Below are 23,317 nucleotides of genomic sequence, written 5' to 3' on the forward strand. Positions count from 1 at the left end.
CCTGGCAGGCTCACCTGTACTGTACAGTCGGGGGTGGGAGGTAGAGTGACTAGAGGACACAGTTGCAGGCTGCCAGTTATCTATTCATCGGTCTGGGGGGGTAGCAGGGGTGGGAACCTTATCTGGGTATGGGTTTGTGCGACAATCTTTCCTAAAATGTCCTGGTTTCTTACATCCTTAACACAATCTAGGACCCGTAGTGGGTCCTCCACGTCCTCCACCTCTCTGTGAGGGTCCACTCCTCTGAAAGTGAACCTTAGTCTTTTGCTTCTGTGAGTCCAAACTGACTCCATGTGCAATCTTAGCAAGATCGCCTGGGGGGCAGGATCTCCAATCTGGTCTACTTGCCATCACCTTCTCTCTCACATACTTATCAATCCCTTGCATATATGCATGACTTAACAAACGTGTCACAGTTCTATCATCTTCACCATAACCCATATCAGACCACCGTTGTTGTAACCTGTAGAAATAATCAATGGGGAGCTCCTTCGGGTCCTGTACACAGTCTTCTAAATGCACCGATACTTCCTCCTGTCTAATCTTACAGGCATTTTCTAGTGCCTCAACAAAGTCAGACCCTGACCTGGCATTGTTAGGTTCTCCGTCTTGGGGACCATTTCCCCCTGGGTACATTTTAAATGTCTCAGCTGTCAGTCGGGTGGAAGGTGCTTCCCCCAGGGCTGAACGCACTAACTGTTGCACGTCCTGTCTGGTTGCCTGGTAAATGTGCTGTATCACCCCACACTGTCTGGCAGCTGGGCAGTCAAAGACATCTGTTCTGTGGGAGACCATGGCTGATACCTACTAGTAACATAGTAAGTCGGAAGTCCACTGTCAGTTGCACCGTGTGGGTTTTCATGAAGTCATGCCATTTACCTGAATCTAATTCCCCTGAGGGGTGGAAGCCTCCTGCCTTCAAGAACACACTAACCTGCTTCTGGGATTCCTTCCCTTCTGGACTATTCTCTGGACTAATTCTCTAGCACTATGGAACCCTGTACTTAGTTCCCAATTCTATTGCTAGTATACTGGACTCTGGACTAATTCTCTAGCACTATGGAACCCTGTACTTAGTTTCCAATTCTATTGCTAGTATACTGGACTCTGGACTAATTCTCTAGCACTATGGAACCCTGTACTTAGTTCCCAATTCTATTGCTAGTATACGTGCAGGCTGAAAACTTATCAGACGGACCTTTCCTCCTCACCTAGAGTAGGCTATGTCCTCCTACGATACGTGCAGGCTGAAAACTATCAGACAGACCTTTCCTCCTCACCTAGAGTAGGCTATATCATCCTGCGTTAGTCCTATACATGCAGGCTGAAAACTTATCAGATGGACCTTTCCTCCTCACCTAGAGTAGGCTATGTCCTCCTGCCTTAGTCCTAAACCTAAACTATAGGTTTACTGTGCTTACAGGTTACTGTATTCGCTTGCTTCCAAGATTGATAACACAGGTATATGAACAGACAAGCAACAAACACTCCACAAGCACAACATACAAAGATCATGGGGTCAATCATTTTAGTCTAACAGTGGAGTCATCAGTAACCACACAATGAGGGTCAATATCTGGGTTCAAGGGTACCTGAGCCGGGCAAAGCCCGTGATCTTACCTGGTCCCGGTCGACTAGAAGCAGGGGAAAACCCGTCCACAAGTGGAATGACGTAGGCAGAATATAATCAGTGTTCTCACCCCAGCGCTGTGTGATGCCACTAGTCCCAGGAAGTCCCCTGGTCCATTACTGGAGTCGGCCGGGTCTCAGATGAAGCACTCAGGTCCCTGTTCGGGCGCCAGAATTGCTATCGCAGGTCTCGACCTACTCTCTGATGAGTCCACCGTAGAGATGACGTCACGGCACCGGAGAGATAAGACACGGTACACCAGGGCTGTATCTGAAATATCTCTAGTTTATTAAGCTTACACACACTTTTTATGCATTCTTATGTCGGAGGCGGATTCTCCATATATGGGATAAGCGTCGGAGTGTTTTACTCCCTAGTCTCCCTATGGTTTTGAAAACATATTTTTACACAGGACATTATTTGTTATCTTACCAAGGACATTCCCTGCTACAATTAGTTCTTAGGAATCAGCAATAACAGCACAATGAAGAATATTGAATATTGACTTGTTTTTCTGAACTTTTGTGACACTTACACAAAATGGAGGCAAGCAAAATAAAATGGATCCTGCTCTAACACATGCGAGAAACTCGGATGAGTCTCCCACATCAATACTTGGCACTGCACCCGGCACTCAGGAGCTGAGCGTTCGGCCGCATAGCAATACATGCAGCCACATGCTCAGCTCCTGAGTGCCGGGTGCAGTGCCAGGTATTGATGTGCGAGACTCATCCAAGTTTCTCGCATGTGAGTATGAGCCCTTACATACAGTCTGCTCCGTACGTGTGTGGCTCTGCTCCATACACCTCGTGCACAAACTGCTCCGTACACCTCATACACACGGCTCTGCTCCGTACACCTCTTACACATACGGCTCCGCTCCGTACACCTCGTACACACATGGCTCCGCTCCGTACACCTCGTACACACATGGCTCCGCTCCGTACACTTCGTACACACACAGCTCCGCTCCGTACACCTCGTACACACACAGCTCCGCTCCGTACACCTCGTACACACACAGCTCCGCTCCGTACACCTCGTACACACACAGCTCCGCTCCGTACACCTCGTACACACATGGCTCCGCTCCGTACACTTCGTACACACACGGCTCCGCTCCGTACACCTCGTACACACATGGCTCCGCTCCGTACACCTCGTACACACATGGCTCTGCTACATCCACACTGTAAACCCCTTCTGAGTCCTGACCCCACATAAACTTCCCCTCATCCAGCACCATGACAACCAGCACAGCAGAGTCCTGCATACACTGAGGCCCCTGATCATGTGACCCCCTGACTCCTCCCCTCCTGTGACCTCATCACAGGTCCTGTGCGCACAGAGCAGCCATATATGTGGAGAGCGGCTCTGCGGGTGGAGGTCGGTGCTGGAGGCTCCATTATTCTCTATGTGGAGTGCGGCTCTGCGGGTGGAGGTAGGTGCTGGAGGCTCCATTATTCTCTATGTGGAGTGCGGCTCTGCGGGTGGAGGTCGGTGCTGGAGGCTCCATTATTCTCTATGTGGAGTGCGGCTCTGCGGGTCGAGGTCGGTGCTGGAGGCTCCATTATTCTCTATGTGGAGTGCGGCTCTGCGGGTGGAGGTCGGTGCTGGAGGCTCCATTATTCCCTATGTGGAGTGCGGCTCTGCGGGTGGAGGTCGGTGCTGGGGGCTCCATTATTCTCTATGTGGAGTGCGGCTCTGCGGTTGGAGGTCGGTGCTGGAGGCTCCATTATTCTCTATGTGGAGTGCGGCTGCGGGTGGAGGTCGGTGCTGGAGGTTCCATTATTCTCTATGTGGAGTTCGGCTCTGCGGGTGGAGGTCGGTGCTGGAGGCTCCATTATTCTCTATGTGGAGTGCGGCTGCGGGTGGAGGTCGGTGCTGGAGGCTCCATTATTCTCTATGTGGAGTGCGGCTCTGCGGTGGAGGGATGTGGAGATTCCCCATTACTGGTGCATTAATACTAGAAATATATTGTATATTATAAAGTTTGCAACAAGCCACCTGGGAGACACACCAAACATGTGGAAGAAGGTGCTCTGGTCAGATGAAACCAAAATCGAACTTTTTGGCAACAATGCCAAACGATATGTTTGGCCTAAAGGCAACACAGCTCATCACCCTGAACACACCATCCCCACTGTAAAACATGGTGGTGGCAGCAACATGGTTTGTGCCTGCTTTACTTCAGCAGGGATAGGGAAGATTGTTACAATGGATGGGGAGATGGATGGAGCCAAATACTGGACCATTCTTGAAGAAAACCTGTTGGAGTCTGCAAAAGACCTGGGACTGGGACGGAGATTTGTATTCCAACAAGACAATGATCCCAAACATAAAGCAAAATCTACAATGGAATGGTTCACACAAATAACCGTATCCAGGTGTTAGAATGGCCAAGTCAAAGTCCAGACCTCAATCCAATCGAGAATCTGTGGAAAGAGCTGAAAACTGCTGTTCACAAACGATCTCCATCAAACCTCACTGAGCTCGAGCTGTTTGCCAAGGAAGAATGGGCAAGAATTTCAGTCTCTCGATGTACAAATCTGATAGACACATACCCCAAGCAACTAGCAGCTGTAATCGCAGCAAAAGGTGGCGCAACGCAAAGTATTAAGTTAAAGGGGCCAAATAATATTTCACGCACCACTTTTCAGTTTTTGAATTTCCACAAAAATTTAAACCCAACCAATAAATTTCTTTCAACGTCACAATTGTGTTTCACTTGTTGTTGATTCTTCACCAAAAATTTACATTTGGTATCTTTATGTTTGAAGCATGATATGTGGGAAAAGGTTGAAAAGTTCAAGGGAGCCGAATACTTTCGCAAGGCACTGAGTCAACTCTAATAATCCTCAGACAGTTCTGACAAACACGGAAATGTGCCCCTTTATGGATGTGACAAAGTCTGTTTAGTCACTTTAGCTTCATAGTATCAGCTATAATCCATTGGTGAGAGAGCGATTTACCCTGAAGAGTCACAAATTGTGGGGTTGTTATAAAATGTAATATTATTGGGTTTTTTGTTGCCTCCTTATAAGAATCACAATGGTTTTGTTCTTTTTCTGCTGATGGATACAAAACACCCAACTATGAAAGATGGGAACCAAGGAAACATGTATTACACTCATAGTACCAGGCCCTATTTATTGGCCCCTCACACAGTAAAATGTTCCCACAGTGCCACCATCCCTGACACACATTATAATTGTACAACATGCCCCTACACAGTCTGCTACCACCTAAATCACTAGATAATAAATCCTCACTTACAGTGCCAGTTTCTTGGTTCCTACACAAAGTATAATGTTCTCACAGTACCTCCAGCCCCAATTTTTTTTTGTAGGGGTTTTCATGTAATATATAAAAGCCTACAAGAAAAAGGTAAAAAAAAACAACATAATCTAAAGAGAAAATAAAACCTTGTACATGGAAACATTGTTATCAAATAACTCCTGTCTTGTTGTTGTTACAAAGAAGCTTTTATAAAAGCCTCAAACTTCTGTGTGTGAATCAGACATGAGATCTAATGTGATAGAAGATTATAGTGCGGGGAAGACGGGAAACCTTCATATAGACGGCCGGTGGTGATGGACTCAGTGACGGACTCTGGACAAATATGTTTCTAGAGCCATAGTAGAAGATGAAGATGTCGTCCTCATCATGAAGTAGTTATTTCTCATATCACGTGTAATGAATATCTCCTGCAGTATTGCTAATGCCGATTCCAGTGTCTGTAAATGAGACAAGAATTAGCGTTATGGAAGATGAGTCTATGAGAAACGTATTCAGCTGCCGACTCCAAGGAAGAAACTGATTGTTGTCTGTGGCCTAAATATATAGGTTTTATTAGTAGATGTAAAGAAGAAAACTAAATACTGTAAAATAATAAATCTCATATGTTTCCCTTATTATCTCCAGTAATTGTATTATTACACTGGATTTTTATGATGTTACATCGGCTCATCTTCTCATTCAGATCTCTACAATATCGGATCCTCTCAGTGAAGATCTTCCATATAAGAGAATTTTCCTGATTTACCCATCAAAGATGGATATGGACAGAGACAAGATTGTGGAGAGGATATTACACCTCACCCTAGAGATCCTCTTCCGGCTTACTGGAGAGGTGAGAGATTCTGATGACGTCGCATTATTACATCATTCTTATTTATGGGAATAACAGAAGGACAGAACTGGAGAGGTGAGGACTCTGGAAATGTCTGTTGTGAGATTTATAATGTGTCTCTCTATAACCAGGATTACACCATAGTGAAGAAGTTCTCTAGTGAGCTCTGTCAGGACTCTTTGTCTGAGAGATGCGGAAGACCCCTGAGCCCAATCACGGGACCTCCACCTCACATCCTGGTAAATGAGGACATCAATGACCAGAAGATCCTAGAACTCACCTACAAGATGATCGAGCTGCTGACGGGAGAGGTGACACTGCAGGGAATGCTGGGACATTATACAGTAACACTATGAAGGTATCGGGGGATGACGGTATCATTGTATGTGTCAGGTTCCTATAAGGTGTCAGGATGTTGCTGTCTATTTGTCCATGGAGGAGTGGGAGTATTTAGAAGGACACAAAGATGTGTACAAAGACGTCATATTGGAGGTTACTCAGCCCATCACAAAACCAGGTAATAGGACTAAATACACACGGCCTATAATTATCTGTATGTGAAGAATTAATTCAGTCCCTGTATGTGTTTCCTCCAGATCTATCCAGTAAGAGGACAACACCAGAGAGATGTCCCCGTCCTCTTCTTCCACAGGACTGTAAACAAGAAGATCCCAATGTTCCTCAGGATCATCAGGTAGATGGAGAGAAGGTGTCATGAGATCTCCCCTTTGATGTGTAGACGGCTGTGAAGATCTTGTGCTCAGTCTTGTTTTATCCACCAGTATTATATGTTTTATACTTGTGTAATGAGAACGGTGGAGATGGCAGGATTAGAGCTGATCATACAGTTAGGTCCATATATATTTGAACAGAGACAACATTTTTCTAATTTTAGTTATAGACATTACCACAATGAATTTTAAACAAAACATTTCAGATGCAGTTGAAGTTTAGACTTTCAGCTTTCATTTGAGGGTATCCACATTAAAATTGGATGAAGGGTTTAGGAGTTTCAGCTCCTTAACATGTGCCACCCTGTTTTTAAAGGGACCAAAAGTAATTGGACAATTGACTCCGAGGCTATTTCATGGACAGGTGTGGGCAATCCCTTCGTTATGTCATTCTCAATTAAGCAGATAAAAGGCCTGGAGTTGATTTGAGGTGTGGTGCTTGCATTTGGAAGGTTTTGCTGTGAAGTAAACATGCGGTCAAAGGAGCTCTCCATGTAGGTGAAACAAGCCATCCTTAAGCTGCGAAAACAGAAAAAACCCATCCGAGAAATTGCTACAACCAACAAGGAGGGGGGCACTGCTAGACCTAATATTAACCAACAGGCCAGACCGCATATCAAATATAAGTGTTGGGGGTCACTTGGGGAATAGTGATCACAAAATAATAAGTTTTCATGTAACCTTTAATAAGATGGGTAGTAGGGGGGTGACAAGGACACTAAACTTCAGGAGGGCAAATTTCCAACGGATGAGAGAGGATCTTGGTGCAATTAACTGGGACGATATCCTGAGACACAAAAATACACAAAGAAAATGGGAGACATTTATTAGCATCCTGGATAGGACCTGTGCACAGTATATACCGTATGGGAATAAACATACTAGAAATAGGAGGAAACCAATATGGCTAAATAGAGCTGTAAGGGGCGCAATAAGGGACAAAAAGAAAGCATTTAGAGAATTAAAGGAAGTAGGTAGTGAGGAGGCATTAAATAAATACAGAAAATTAAATACATTCTGTAAAAAGCAAATCAAGGCAGCAAAGATTGAGACAGAGAGACTCATTGCCAGAGAGAGTAAAAATAATCCCAAAATATTCTTTAACTATATAAATAGTAAGAAACTAAAAAATGACAGTGTTGGCCCCCTTAAAAATAATCTGGGGGAAATGGTGGATGAGGATGAGGAAAAAGCCAATATGCTAAATGACTTTTTTTCATCAGTATTTACAAAAGAAAATCCCATGGCAGACAAAATGACTAGTGATAAAAATTCCCCATTAAATGTCACCTGCTTAACCCAGCAGGAAGTACAGCGGCGTCTAAAAATAACTAAAATTGACAAATCTCCGGGCCCGGATGGGATACACCCCCGAGTACTGCAGGAACTAAGTACAGTCATTGATAGACCATTATTTTTAATCTTTAAAGAGTCCATAATAACAGGGTCTGTACCACAGGACTGGCGTATAGCAAATGTGGTGCCAATATTCAAAAAAGGGGCAAAAACTGAACTCGGTAATTATAGGCCAGTAAGTTTAACCTCTACTGTGGGTAAAATCCTGGAGGGCATTCTAAGGGATGCTATGCTGGAGTATCTGAAGAGGAATAACCTCATGACCCAGTATCAGCACGGGTTTACTAGGGACCGTTCATGTCAGACTAATTTGATCAGCTTCTATGAAGAGGTAAGTTCAGGACTGGACCAAGGGAACCCAGTGGACGTAGTATATATGGACTTTTCCAAAGCTTTTGATACGGTGCCACACAAAAGGTTGTTACATAAAATGAGAGTAATGGGGATAGGGGAAAATATGTGTAAGTGGGTTGAGAGCTGGCTCAGGGATAGGAAACAAAGGGTGGTTATTAATGGAGCACACTCGGACTGGGTCGCGGTTAGCAGTGGGGTACCACAGGGGTCAGTATTGGGCCCTCTTCTTTTTAACATATTTATTAATGACCTTGTAGGGGGCATTCAGAGTAGAATTTCAATATTTGCAGATGACACTAAACTCTGCAGGGTAATCAATACAGGGGAGGACAATTTTATATTACAGGATGATTTATGTAAACTAGAAGCTTGGGCTGATAAATGGCAAATGAGCTTTAATGGGGATAAATGTAAGGTCATGCACTTGGGTAGAAGTAATAAGATGTATAACTATGTGCTTAATTCTAAAACTCTGGGCAAAACCGTCAATGAAAAAGACCTGGGTGTATGGGTGGATGACAAACTCATATTCAGTGGCCAGTGTCAGGCAGCTGCTACAAAGGCAAATAAAATAATGGGATGTATTAAAAGAGGCATAGATGCTCATGAGGAGAACATAATTTTACCTCTATACAAGTCTCTAGTTCGACCACACTTAGAATACTGTGCACAGTTCTGGTCTCCGGTGTATAAGAAAGACATAGCTGAACTAGAGCGGGTGCAGAGAAGAGCGACCAAGGTTATTAGAGGACTGGGGGGTCTGCAATACCAAGATAGGTTATTACACTTGGGGCTATTTAGTTTGGAAAAACGAAGACTAAGGGGTGATCTTATGTTAATGTATAAATATATGAGGGGACAGTACAAAGACCTTTCTGATGATCTTTTTAATCATAGACCTGAGACAGGGACAAGGGGGCATCCTCTACGTCTGGAGGAAAGAAGGTTTAAGCATAATAACAGACGCGGATTCTTTACTGTAAGAGCAGTGAGACTATGGAACTCTCTGCCGTATGATGTTGTAATGAGTGATTCATTAATTAAATTTAAGAGGGGACTGGATACCTTTCTGGAAAAGTATAATGTTACAGGGTATATACACTAGATTCCTTGATAAGGCGTTGATCCAGGGAACTAGTCTGATTGCCGTATGTGGAGTCGGGAAGGAATTTTTTTCCCCATGGTGGAGTTACTCTTTGCCACATGGGGTTTTTTTGCCTTCCCCTGGATCAACATGTTAGGGCATGTTAGGTTAGGCTATGGGTTGAACTAGATGGACTTACAGTCTTCTTTCAACCTTAATAACTATGTAACTATGTAACAATATTAGGAGTGGCAAAATCTACAGTTTGGTAAATCCTGAGAAAGAAAGAAAGCACTGGTGAACTCATCAATGCAAAAAGACCTGGGCGCCCACGGAAGACAACAGTGGTGGATGATCGCAGAATAATCTCCATGGTGTAGAGAAACCCCTTCACAACAGCCAACCAAGTGACCAACACTCTCCAGGAGGTAGGCATATCAATATCCAAATCTACCAGAAAGAGAAGACTGCATGAAAGTAAATACAGAGGGTTCACTGCACGGTGCAAGCCACTCATAAGCATCAAGAATAAAAAGGCTAGACTGGACTTTGCTAAAAAACATCTAAAAAACCCAGCACAGTTCTGGAAGAACATTCTTTGGACAGATGAAACCAAGATCAACCTCTACCAGAATGATGGAAAGAGAAAAGTATGGCGAAGGCGTGGTACAGCTCATGAATCAAAGCATACCACATCATCTGTAAAACATGGCGGAGGCAGTGTGATGGCTTGGGCATGCATGGCTGCCAGTGGCACTGGGTCACTAGTGTTTATTGATGATATGACACAGGACAGAAGCAGCAGAATGAATTCTGAGGTATTCAGAGCCATACTGTGTGCTCAGATCCAGCCAAATGCCACCAAACTGATTGGTCGTCGTTTCATACTACAGATGGACAATGACCCAAAACATAAAGCCAAAGCAACCCAGGAGTTTATTAAAGCAAAGAAGTGGAATATTCTTGAATGGCCAAGTCAGTCACCTGATCTCAGCCAAATTGAGCATGCATTTCACTTGTTAAAGACTAAACTTCAGACAGAATGGCCCACAAACAAACAGCAACTGAAAACCACCGCAGTGAAGGCCTGGCAGAGCATAAAAAAGGATGAAGCACAGCGTCTGGTGATGTCCATGAGTTCAAGACTTCAGGAAGTCATTGCCAACAAAGGGTTTTCAACCAAGTACTAAAAATGAACATTTTATTTAAAATTATTGAATCTGTCCAATTACTTTTGGTCCCTTTAAAAACAGGGTGGCACATGTTAAGGAGCTGAAACTCCTAAACCCTTCATCCAATTTTAATGTGGATACCTTCAAATGAAAGCTGAAAGTCTGAACTTCAACTGCATCTGAATTGTTTTGTTTAAAATTCATTGTGGTAATGTCTGTAACCAAAATTAGAAAAATTTTGTCTGTGTCCAAATATATATGGACCTAAATGTAGATGTGACTTCTCCATCTGTCTGATTTTTACAATATTTGTTTCAGGGTGAAGATCTGACCCATATTAATACTACAGAGACATATGTGAGGGGTGATGAGCGGTGTAAGGAGGAGATTCCTACATATGACTACCCAGGTGAGTAGTAACCACTAAATGCAGAGAAGTTACAGATTCTTCTCAGTCACCAGCTGTGGCTACTTTATTGATGATGTAGTCCATATCACAATCAAGTGATCACCATTTTACCTCTAGACCCCCAAAATTCACCTCTACCCAAAACTGTACAAATGACTTTGGGCATTGAAAGCTCTTTTCTATAGAACTAACAACATGGAGGATTTATCTGCCCTCTGGGATTAGAAGATGCTGACTCTTACCTGCCCAGATCTGTAAACCTACAAAGTAAAATGACAGCGTACGTAGAATGTGCTGACAAGTTAGAAAATCACTTGAAGAAAAATATGATGGGCCTCCTAGAGAAAGCAGAGGGTAATGATGCCGATGGCTTCCTAGAACCGTGATATCTTATTACATGAATCAACCTTCTCTCCCTTCTGTGCTGCTGAATGTGCTCATATGGTCCCTACAAGACCAGGTCCAGTCTTTCTGACCACACTTCAGTTTTATGATCGACAACATTGACTGTGCAGTGAGGTCCAAGTGTGAATTTTTGGACAATAACAACAGAGTTTCCCTTTTATCCTGACATTTAAGTTTCTTTTAAAACGTACTAACTTTAGTTTCAATAACTTTTATTTTCAATAACATAGCAATTGAACAACAGATTCCCTTACAAGGGAGCTCAATAAGCTTAGGCCTAAACAAAGAGGAAAAAACATAGATATATTAACTCAAATTCGAAAATACAGATATGACGAGACAAGAACATGGGGAGACATAAAAGAGGGAAAATGGGGAGGGAAAAGAGATTCTACACTTTACTTTATGGTAAGCTGCAGTATATTTACAAGACGCAATTATACTTTGTTCCGTTTTTTGAGTTCCGCCTCCCCCTCCCCGCACCCCATCCAATGCAGGCTCAACCCCAGTGTCATCAGAATCTCTCACAGGATAATGAAGTCTCAAATAGATAAAGTCAAGGTTTGTTCAAGGTTCAAGTTTGTGTTAAGATCCATCCACGGTTTCCAAATTTGGTGGAAGGCCTCCCACAAATCTTCCCTAGTCGCATGTATACGTTCATATAAGAGGATTGTATTCATTTTATCTCTAACCGATTGGACAGAGAGAAAAGGCGACCTCCAGTTGGTAGCTATATGTAGCTTAGCGGCCATAAGCAGCTGGCCTATCAACCTGTGGAATTTGTTAGAAAAGCCTGGGTACTTGGCTCCCAAAAGGAATGTGGCCGGGTTAGGTTGTATTGCCCCGCCATACATTTTTTCAATTATTAATCCTACTTCCCGCCACATAGTCGAGGCTATCGGACACTCCCACCAAATATGCTTCATATCTCCCACTGCGCCACATCCTCTAAAGCATTTATCTGAAATGTTGGGGTATATAGTGTGGAGTTTACTTGGGACTAGGTACGTTCTGTGTAGGACTTTAATGGATGTCTCTGCCAGGGAGGCTTGATGACTACCCCTGGAAATTGTGTCACAGCATCGCCTCCAGTTTTCCAAAGTTAATTGAATACCCAGGTCTTCCTCCCACTGTTTCATGTAATGTAATTTGTCGACTCCATGTGCCGCATTGAGAGAATTGTATAGCAGAGAAATAGTTCCCCTTCCCAGTGGGTCATCCATACACCTCTGTTCGAAGTTAGTCGCGTGAAAAGGGATTTTATGTTGTAGAAACTGTTCCGCAAAATGGAAAACCTGATAGATACGAAAGGTTTCGTTAACGGATGGATTGTATTTATGGAGGAATTCTTGTCTAGTTAAAATTATATTAAAGGGCGAGCAGAGGTGTTTTGGAGTGTTTATTCCATTAACTTTCCACCAAGCAAAAGAACGTGGGTCAAGTCCTGGTGGGAACATGGGGTTACAGAAGAGGGGGGTCAGTGGGGAGGACTTAGATTGGAGATCAAATTTAAACCTCTCCTTCCTCCAAAGGATCAGGGAATGCGCTGTGAATGGTGCTGTAATGTGTAAGCCTTTTGGTAGTTTTTGTGTGGACCACATGAGGCCAGGTAAGGAAAATGGATGTAAGAGGGACGATTCCAGGCCAACCCATCTCGGAGCATGGTTGGCAGCACAGGCAGGCATTAGTCAATTGGGCCAAATGAGCAGACTTGTAATACAGTGTAAAGTTGGGCATGGAAAGTCCCCCCAACCTTCTGTGTATGAACATAGTTTTTTTGACGGATTCTGGGTTTTTTTCCTTGCCAAATAAACTTCGAAATCATAGAGTGAATCTCGTGTAAAGTCTTATGGGGCAACGGAATGGGGAGGGAGCGGAATAAATACAGAAATCTGGGCAGGGAGACCATTTTAATTGCATGCAATCTGCCCAACCAAGTCAACTTCATGGCAGACCATCTAGGCAAGTCAGCTCGGAGGTTTTTTATTAACGGGAGATAGTTCCACTTAAATAAGGTCGACTTATGAGAGGTGAGATTGACTCCGAGGTAAGTTATATAATGTTCATTTTTTGTAAATTTGAACTGGGAAATAATATTTGTTTGCATGTCCTTAGTGGTGTTAAGAAATAGAGCTTCGGATTTGTCAACATTAATTTTGAGTCCCGAGATCGACTCAATTCTACGTAGGACTGAAAATAAATTTGGGAGAGTGGTAAGTGGACTGGACAAAGTCAGCAGTTAATGATCCGCAAATAAGCTTGCCTTATATTGTGCGCCAAGTCCCACAGGCCCGAGTATGTTCGGGTTAAGCCTTATTGCCTCAGCTAGTGGCTCCATGGCCATGGCAAACAGGGCTGGAGAAAGTGGGCAGCCCTGCCTCGTCCCCCTTTGTATGTTGATAGGGGTAGGTCTAGTAGACGGGAGTTTCAAATAAGCTGTAGGGCTGTCATACAGTAGTTGGAGGCATGAAATAAGGGTGCGAGGGATGCCAAATCTGGATAGGACTTCAAATAGGTAGGACCATGAGACCGAGTCGAAAGCTTTCTCTATGTCTAAAGCTAATAGTAGCAGGGGTTGTTTGTGGTAGTTTGCTGAATGTATAATATTTAGATTTCTTCTAATATTGTCAGGGCCTTGTCTATTAGGTATGAACCCCACTTGGTCACGGTGAATAAGGGTAGGTAATAATTTGTTGAGTCTAGTGGTAATGATGGATGTAAAGAGTTTGAGGTCAACATTTAACAACGATATAGGTCTATAATTCTTGGGAAGGAGATGGTCCTTCTTTGGTTTTGGGATTACCGTCACATGGGCAATATAGAATTCAGGGGGAATCTGGGTGCCATTTAGTAGAGCATTACAGTAATTTTTAATGTGTGGTGTGAGGTAAAACGTACTAACTTTAAACAGGATTGTGATAACTGCAAAAAAAATTACATCTGTGCCAAGATATATTGTATCTCTAAGCTGTGCGTGGCTGATGAATTTAATATGTTAATTCATTCGTGCAAGAGATGTGTTGTCATGGCTTGAGCCCTGGTTTCATGGATTCATTCCACATCATAAATTAAATTATGTGTTTGATCATAAGGAATTCAGATTACTGCACAATCTCTACTGAAATGGGGAGCACTAATACTTTGTCTACTGTTCTGGTCAGGTCTCATAGAAGCTCCAATATTCTACCATAAATGAGTGCAACTCCGGTTTAGTGTTGAAGTTTTAATCTCATAGATACGTTGTTGTTGGGATGTCACATTTTCTTTATTCTATACCTTTGTTACAGGTTCATTCTGTATGATAGTTTGATTGTGGTTGTCTGCAACTTCCTTTTAGTCTTTAAAAAAAGGGTCTCCATTGCTTCTTCCAAATGCCTGAGAACTAAATTTAGGGCACCTCCGCTCTGCACTCAAAGTTCTTTTTGAATGTCTAATATTTCTCCTTGAAACTCATCTGATAGAAAATATTGGCCCCTACAATAATTTAATTGCCAAGAGCCACCAAGCCACACACTAAAATAGTCCATTTTGCTCATCATCCTTTAACCCTTCTGCATGGCTCTGGATTTAAACAGAGACCCTTAGGCTTGGGCCATGGTGTTACTTGCTGTTCTGTGGTGTGAAATGGGAAGAATAGGTAGCTGGGTCACAACCAGCAGGACAAAGAAAATACAAAAGTAGAATACACAAGAATAGTCAGTAAACGGGCCATCTTCACAACAGGAAACGATATACAAGCCGGGAGCTGAGCACAGAGGACTAAACCAGAGGAGAACAAGGTTTGTATCTGGCAGCTTCTGGCAATATGGTTTAAGCTTTAGTAGGGTGTGATGCATTTCAATTGGCTGAAGCAGTGAGCAGATTACTGCAGCTGGATAGCACATGCATCCACACTGCCAGACTTGATGGTATTACACATCCCAAGCACCCTAATCTTAGTGGTTGGACAGAGCCTGCACCACCTAGAGCTTCTAGTTCCAACGTCTGCCCCCCATCGCTGCCTGTAGAATGAATAAGGTCATGCTTGGTGACAGAAGCAGAATATGCAGGAGCAGATCCCAGAGGAGATGGGATATACCATTTTCACAAGCCTTAATATAACAAAATGGCAGAAAACCAGAGCAGTAGAAATACCTATAAAGTGACCCCATTTTGGAAATTACAACCTTCAGTGAATTTATCTATTGGAGTAGTGACTATTTTGACTCCACAGGCCCTTTCCGGAAATTAGCTTGCAGTGGAGGCTGGAGAGTGAAAATTGCAATTATACAATTTTATTACACAACACATAGTGAACTAGATTGTGCTCCTAATTTAAGTGGCTTCTTCTCACTATGGTAATGCCAAATACATGGATGAATATATGGTTTGGCACACTGCAAGGCTCAGAGGTGAGGGGAAGATTTGACTTTGGGAGAGCCGATATTGCTGGATTGGTTTATGGAAGCCATGCTGTTTTTCAAGAGCCTTTGAGTTTTGTTTGTATGCACATCCCCATCCTCTATTTGGTTTCTCCATCCTTTAACTCCCGTGTTCCACTGTGTTGTTTTGTGAGTGTATTTTGTATGATTATTTCCATTTTATCCCTTTACGTCTTCCCCTTGTTTGTCTGTTTAGTGCATTCCTATACAGTTAAATTTCCACCCTACCTGGGGGGAAAAGGAAGAAGGGACAGAAAAGGGTTAATTTAGGTGCTTCGTAAGATAGGTGAATCCGGCATCTCCAACTTCAGGAGTTATCCTGGGGACAGGTCACCCCTAGCTCTAGAGACCTGGTTAGCACTCAAAGTTCCTAGGAATTGTGCTACTCTGTTTTTCCACTGACATATGATGGACCTGAGTGGGGACTTGTTTTTTTGAGATGAGTAGAAGTTTTTATTGATATTTTCACCTACATAACATTGGTGGCTTTTTAGTCCATATTTGGGAGACAGATTTGCAAGCAGTTGAACACCGCTCCACTGGTTCATGCCATGCAGTTTTTTTATTAGACAGGAAACCTACAGGTGAAAAAGGCGGTACCTCTCTCCCACAACAGTTGGTTTCCTGTCCCTGATGGGGAACCTACAGCACATACCTTAAGATCATCGTGGGATGCCGGGGGCCTAACCAATGTGATCTAGGCAGCAGGGCTCCATGCCTCTGCTGGGGCAGTTGTGTCCTCTTCCCCAAAGCGCCACCAGACCTTGAGGGTGCGCGAGGAGAGGCTGTGAAGAAAGAACTGAGTCTGCCTCTCCCAGAGAAAAATATACCTCCTCCATGGCGGTTAAGTGGCGGCGGTTACTTGCAGGAATCCCCCGCGGGAACGGCGTGAGGGTGTTGGCTGCCACCTCAATTTTGAATGCTGCAGGCCCTGAATGCAGCGCCACCCCACTGGATATCCCCGGAACTCGGGTGAAGTACCGGGACACCGGCACACGTGTAAACTCCCCTATAACGTGAGCGGGGCAAGGCACTACTGGGAAATCAGTAGTGTGCATGCGCGAGGGGCGTTTCCGGTACGGCGCAGTGCATAACTACGAAATCAGTGATTGCACGTTGCCGCAGTTCCTGAGGGCGGGAGAAGGCCTGGGGAATGATATTAAAACCCCTGAATGGGGTAAAAAATTGCCTAAGTTCTCCATGAGTGACCACGAGCGACCGGAGGAGCAGGACATCCAGGTGCAGTCCCCCCAAGCAGGTTCAGAGGCAGAGACACCAGCAACACCAGCACCCGCAGCGACAGCAGCACAAGGGAGACACTACTCAGCAGCGTAGCAGCAGCGGTCGCTCAGGGTCTCAGCGCAGCAGAAGCTCCGGCAAAACGGCATGGCCAGAAGTGGATCCAGTTGTGGATATAATCCCTAGGCCAGAGACGGTATCTCTCTTACTACAGGAGGGTGTGATCTTCTTGAAAGTCCAATCTTTAATTAGGGGTTTTTATCTGTTTTCTAGGGAAAGAAATGTGTGGCCAAGTCCAAACACTTGGCGTGTGCTATATGCACAGAAGAGCTGCCCACTACGTGGGGGAAAAAGCTCTGCGCTGCATGTATAGAGCAAACAATCCAAGAAGAATCCCTGAATTTTGCATTAGACCTCAAAACACTGATAAAAAATCAGGTAGAAGATGCCTTAAAAGGCATTAAAAGATCAAAGAAAAAACATGGGGCCAGACATAGATCCCCTGAATTTGATGTTAGTGAAGCAGTGTGAATTATCCGATTTCAAGTAATTCATCATCCTCCCAGTCTTCTTCATAATCCTCAGAAGGGGGTCGCAACAGCTTCCCGATTGAAGAGACTGATGCCCTCATAAATGCTGTAAGAAAAACTATGGGGCTGGTAGATGAGCGGCCTAAAAAAGGCCCAGGACCTATTGTTTAGTGGGTTGGAGCAAAAAAAGCGGAGGGCTTTCCCAATAAATGGAAAAATCCACTCCCTAATTAAAAGAGAGTGGAAAAGACCAGATAAAAAGGTTCTCCTGACTCCTAAGAGGAAGTATCCCTTTGATGACCCGGCATGCTTCCTGTGGGGGAAAGCGCCGAAGCTAGACGTTGCAATAGCAAAAGCCTCCAAAAGATTTGCCCTGCCCTTCGAAGACATGGGGACATTAAGAGACCCAAGAGGAAACTTTTTTTAAAGGGTTCCTGGGAAGCGGCAGGGTGAGGATTGAAACCATCTATAGCAGCCACGTGTAATGCCCGAGCCTTAATGGTATGGCTAGATCATTTAGATTCTCAATTGAGGGGGAAAGCCCCCAGAGAAACCATTCAAAAATCAGTTTCTGTAATGAGAGGAGCAGCAGCATTTTTAGCGGATGCATTGGTAGACTCAGCCAGGTTAGCGGCCAGATCCGCCTCCTTCTCAAATGCTACAAGACGTGCCCTATGGCTCAAATGCTGGCCGGGAGATCTGCAAATTTAAGTCTAAATTATGCTCCATCTCATGCAAAGGTGAGTTCCTGTTGGGTTCAACTCTGGATGACATCCTGGACAAAGCAGGAGACAAGAAAAAATCTTTTCCTGGGTTCCCCAGCCAGTCCTACAGATGGCCTTTTCGGAGCAGAAGTTTCATGCGGCAAAAGCCCCCTAAATGCAATAAGGAAGGATGGGAGGATAAAAGGAATAAAAGCAAAGGATTTGTGTTCAATAAACCTCCAGATAACAAAAAGCAACCACAATGAAGGTGTTCTCCGGGTCAGCGGACGATTGACCTACTTTTTCCCGGCCTGGGAGAAAATATCCAGAAGTTTATGGAACCTGAACATAATAAGGTCTAAAATTGAAATTCCATACCCTTCCAGACAATTCCTTCATAATAACCCCCCAAAAATCGGCAGAAGAACAGATAGCCCTTCAAGGAGAAATTTTGAATCTGATAGAGAAGGAACCAGACGGGACGTACACGACGATCATAAACTTAAAAAAATTAAACAAGTTCCTAGAAACCCAACATTTCAAAATGGAAACAATAAAATCATGTGTAAAAATGCTTTTTCCATCGTGCTTCATGACCGTATTAGATTTAAGAGATGCTTTCTATCATGTACCCATTCACAAGGACCACCGAAAATTCCTCAGAGTAGCAGTAACAATTCAGGGGGAGGTAAAATATTACCAGTTCAGAGCGCTCCCTTTCGACCTAGGCATTGCCCCAAGAGTATTTACCAAAATAATGGCAGAAGTTATGGCCCACATAAAAGAACAAAATGTTCTAATAGTCCCGTATCTGGACGATCTTAGTGATAATTGCCTCATCACATCACCGCAAACAACAGTTGGACAGAGGTCTCTAACGAGTCTGGGATGGATGCTGAACTTATCCAAGTCCAGAATCATAATCATACCAACTCAGGTACAGGAGTACTTGGGGATAATCCTAGACTCAAACGAACAAAAATGTTACCTCCCACCGAGGAAGATCCAAAATATGATACAGATGGTATCACGCACGAGAGACTCCCCGGTCACTACCCTGAGAAAGGCGATGTCCATGCTAGGATCAATGACAGCCTGTATCCTGGTGGTCCAGTGGGCACAAAGCCATACCCGGGATCTACAATAGCAGATATTAGATATTAGATTAAAACCTCCCTTCTTGTAGCTTTAACATCAGCCCGTAGGGTAAGCGATATACAGGCTTTGTCGGCGTACCCACCCTTTACACAGATACTGGAAGATAGTCATCTTTAAGACCGACCCAGCTTACCTCCCGAAAGTCGCATCACAGTTCCAAAGGACCCAAGAAATCTCTCTGCCCTCCTTCTGCCCCAGTCCTAAAAGTAAGGGGGAAGAAGTGCTGCATACCTTAGATGTAAAGAGATGCCTAGTCCAGTATCTGATAGCTACAAGGGAGTGTAGGAGGGATAGGTCTCTGTTTGCTTCCAGGGTCCTCGGAAGGGACAAAAAGCATCAAAGGCCACGTTGGCAAGATGGATAAGAGACGCCATCAACCTATCCTATTCCTCCTGTGCAGCAGCCGTCCCGAAGGAGATAAGAGCCCATTCAACCAGTGCGGTGGCGTCTTCCTGGGCAGAGAGAGCCGGCGCCTCGTTAGAGCAGATATGTAAAGCCGCTACTTGGTCTTCTCCCTCTACATTCTTTAACCATTACCGGCTAGACTTGACCTCTTCTTCAGACCTCCCCTTTGGGAAAAGGTTCTGGAGGCAGTGGTCCCCCGGTAATGTACACAACTATGTAATTCTCTGCATGGTGCCGTCATGGGGGGGAAGAGAATATCGTAGTTACTTACCGATAACGGTATTTCTCTGATCCCATGACGGCGCCCGTACATTCCCTCCCTTCATGCATAGGTGTGCACATTAGAATTAGTTATTAGTAATTAGTCACGCGGTGTCTCTATTAAGCGTAAATTAAATAATTGTTTGGTATAACCATTTGAGTTGCAGCTGAAGTTCTGTATAATGCTCTGTAAAACAACTAATGTGGGAGAGAGGTACTGCCTTTTTCACCTGTAGGTTTCCTGTCCTTGAGGGCGGATCCCTCTCTCTCCGTGGTGCCGTCATGGGATCAGAGAAATACCGTTATCGGTAAGTAACTACGATTTTTTTTTTTTTACGTAACTTGCCATTTTTACTGACAGTTTAAGCAGAAATGTTCAAAAATAACAAATTCAAGGATATTTCATTCAAAAATAATAATTGGTTTTATTTTTGGCAGATGACTGTACCAGATCAGACGGACAGCTGACCTCTTCAATTTTTAAATCAGATGATTTTGAGATCCCACAGGATACAACTGAAGTAAATGCCATTACTCCAAATATCCCATCATCCCTTCAAAGCAAAGATCTGTCATCTGATCATTTGAAACAGTTCATGTTTTCTAATTCATTACCGACTAAAAAGGAAAATCAAAGTCACAAAATAAGCATTAAAAAAAGAGCTGATCCTAAAGCAAATAAGTCATTTTCATGTTCAGAATATGGAAATAGTTTTCATCTCGAAAAGTCTTTTCTTAAACATCAAAAAATTAACGCCGTAGAAAATAGGTTTTCTTGCTCCAAGTGTGGGAAATGTTTTAACCATAAATCAAATCTTGGTAGGCACCAGATAACTCACACAGGGGAGAAGCGATTTTCGTGTTCAGAATGTGGAAAATGTTTTATCCGTAAATCATCTTTGGTTATGCACCAGAGAATTCACACAGGGGAGAAGCCTTTTTCATGTTCAGAATGTGGGATATGTTTTAACAAGAAAGCGCATCGTGATGACCACCGGAGAACTCACACCGGGGAGAAGCCTTTTTCATGCTCAGAATGTGCAAAACGGTTTAACCGGAAATCAGTTTTGATTAAGCACCAAAGAACTCACACAGGGGAGAGGCCTTTTTTGTGTTCAGAATGTGGGAAATGTTTCATTCAGAAATCAGCTTTGGTTTACCACCAGAAAATTCATACAGGGGAGAAGTCTTTTTCCTGTTCACAATGTCGAAAATGTTTTAACCGGAAAGTGCATCTTGATAGCCACCAGAGAACCCACACAGAAGAGAGGCCTTTTTCATGTTCAGAATGTGGGAAATGTTTCAGCCGTAAATCAGATTTTGTTAGGCACCAGAGAACTCACACAGGGGAGAAGCCATTTTCATGTTCAGAATGTGGGAAATGTTTTAACCAGAAATCACATCTTGCCAGTCACCAGAAAACCCACACAGGGAAGAAGCCTTTTTACTGTTCAGAATGTGGGAAGTGTTTTAGCCAGAAATCACATCTTAATATCCATCAGATGAGCCACACAGGGGAGAAGCCTTTTTCATGTTCAGAATGTGAGAAATGTTTTGCAGAGAAATCGCTGCTTATTAATCATCAGAGAACCCACACAGGGGAGAAACCATTTTCATGTTCAGAATGTGGGAAATGTTTTAACCAGAAATCAAATCTTGCGAGTCACCAGAAAACCCACACAGGGAAGAAGCCTTTTTACTGTTCAGAATGTGGGAAGTGTTTTAGCCAGAAATCACATCTTAATATCCATCAGATGAGCCACACAGGTGAGAAGCCTTTTTCATGTTCAGAATGTGGAAAATGTTTTGTGAATAAATCATCTCTTCTTAGTCACCAGCGTAGTCACACAGGGGAGAAGCCTTTTTTATGTTAATGTTGGAAATGATTTACAGGGAAATAAACATCAGAGAAGTCACACAGGGGAGTAGCCTTTTTCAAGTTCAGAATGTTAGAAATTATTTAACCAAAAATGTTATAGCCTTAAAGGGGTTATCGAATAGTTGGACAGCTCCTTGTCATTCCTCATGTTTGGCCTTGTTAAAATAAAAATACTTATACTCGCCTTCCGAGCCAGTGCCGTTGCAGCAGTGTCTGCATTCTCTTTCCCGGGCCTCATGAGAGGTTGTTATATCATAAAAGCCCTGCACCCAGTCAGCGCCCGCTTCACTGTCCCCGCCTCCGGACGTATGCTTTCTGACTTTTTCTTATCGATGTGTCCAAATGTGGGGATAGTGACTCACTGAATGCAAGTGCAGACACCACTGGAACAGCACCAGTATGGAAGATTTGAGTAAGTGTTTTTATTTTAACTGCACCAAACATAAGGATTGAGAAGAGTTTGTCCAAGTAGTTGACAACCCCTTTAAAGATCAAAAATCCCACCCATTAGAAGAAGCCATTATCATGCTTAGAGTGTGAGAAATGAATTACTGGAAAATTATTTTTTGTTAACCATCAAAAATAACTCAGTCGGGGAGAAACTATATCTGTTGTTGACATATTGTACAAAACATATCACAGTCGTATAATTAAATGAGTAAAGGAAATTATTTTAGAATTTATTGTATTTTAGGGATTATATGACACACTTTTAGCAAGAAATCATTTAGCTAAATAAGTGAGAGCATCTTTTAGACAGGAGGTGTAAAATATTAGTATTTCAATAATAAAAAATATAGATTACTTAACATATGCTGAGTCTAACTAGCAAACAGAGACTGTAGTTAGTGGGTGACTGAGTTATTCTCAGGACTTTGGTAGATGCATCTGTTCTCTGTTTGTCAGAACTATAGGGCTTTTTGCAGATCTGTCAATATGGCTATTTGGAGACAGTAAATGGTTCCCAAAGGTCATAGGCTATAGAATTAAGTATTTCAAAATGAGGTAATGTACAAATAACTAATATGCATATTCCACAAGTTACTAGTGTTCTTCTAATATGGTGGAAGCTACGAACATAGTGGCAAATCACCATATATGGTTATGAGACAGGAAAAATAGAAACCAATGTAAGTTTACGGGTCAAAATAGTATATAAACCAACCAAACTCCTGTTGAGACACATCTCTCATACCTTGAGAATCTCCAACCCGGACCACATCAACCTCAAGACAATATGTAATAAACAATGAATGCTTGTTTTCTCTCCTGTAATCTAATACTTATATTTGTGTGCTATGAACTTACTTTTCTTCATTTTTGTAATCACTTTTTGAATGAACATTAAACAAGGTTTGTTTTATCCGCACAATTCAATATTGCTTTCCTTTCTATCCTCACCGTGCTCTTACTTAGAAATAAATAATTTATTACTTTTTTAACATAT

At 43.1% G+C, this 23,317-nt stretch overlaps 2 protein-coding genes across 3 annotated transcripts in view; one reads left to right on the top strand and one right to left on the bottom strand.

The window, feature by feature from the left end:
- Nucleotides 1–23,317, bottom strand: part of LOC143766330 (uncharacterized) — a 1,024,462-nt gene that overhangs the window by 715,063 nt on the left and 286,082 nt on the right. The window lies entirely within an intron of this gene.
- Nucleotides 2,992–23,233, top strand: LOC143766343 (uncharacterized). Of its 2 annotated transcripts, none has more exons than XM_077253960.1 (7): nucleotides 2,992–3,236; nucleotides 5,613–5,762; nucleotides 5,894–6,073; nucleotides 6,156–6,279; nucleotides 6,359–6,456; nucleotides 10,778–10,868; nucleotides 20,430–23,233. In XM_077253960.1, the coding sequence occupies exons 1-7, from the start codon at nucleotides 3,045–3,047 to the stop codon at nucleotides 21,863–21,865; spliced, it is 2,271 nt and encodes a 756-aa protein (XP_077110075.1). In that variant the 5' UTR covers nucleotides 2,992–3,044; the 3' UTR covers nucleotides 21,866–23,233. The 2 variants fall into 2 exon arrangements, with proteins under 2 accessions (XP_077110075.1, XP_077110074.1); XM_077253959.1 differs by having other exon boundaries at nucleotides 3,004–3,071.

The sequence above is a fragment of the Ranitomeya variabilis genome, chromosome 4 (assembly GCF_051348905.1).
Source record: "Ranitomeya variabilis isolate aRanVar5 chromosome 4, aRanVar5.hap1, whole genome shotgun sequence".
Taxonomy (NCBI): Eukaryota; Metazoa; Chordata; class Amphibia; order Anura; family Dendrobatidae; genus Ranitomeya; species Ranitomeya variabilis.

What these genes read in the sequence shown, in the direction of transcription:
- LOC143766343 (XM_077253960.1), top strand. Translation starts at nt 3,045, where the DNA reads ATGTGGAGTGCGGCTCTGCGGGTGGAGGTAGGTGCTGGAGGCTCCATT. An exon ending in TCAGCCCATCACAAAACCAG is followed by an intron (nt 6,280 to 6,358) that starts GTAATAGGACTA and finishes TGTTTCCTCCAG; the next exon opens with ATCTATCCAGTAAGAGGACA. An exon ending in TCCTACATATGACTACCCAG is followed by an intron (nt 10,869 to 20,429) that starts GTGAGTAGTAAC and finishes TATTTTTGGCAG; the next exon opens with ATGACTGTACCAGATCAGAC.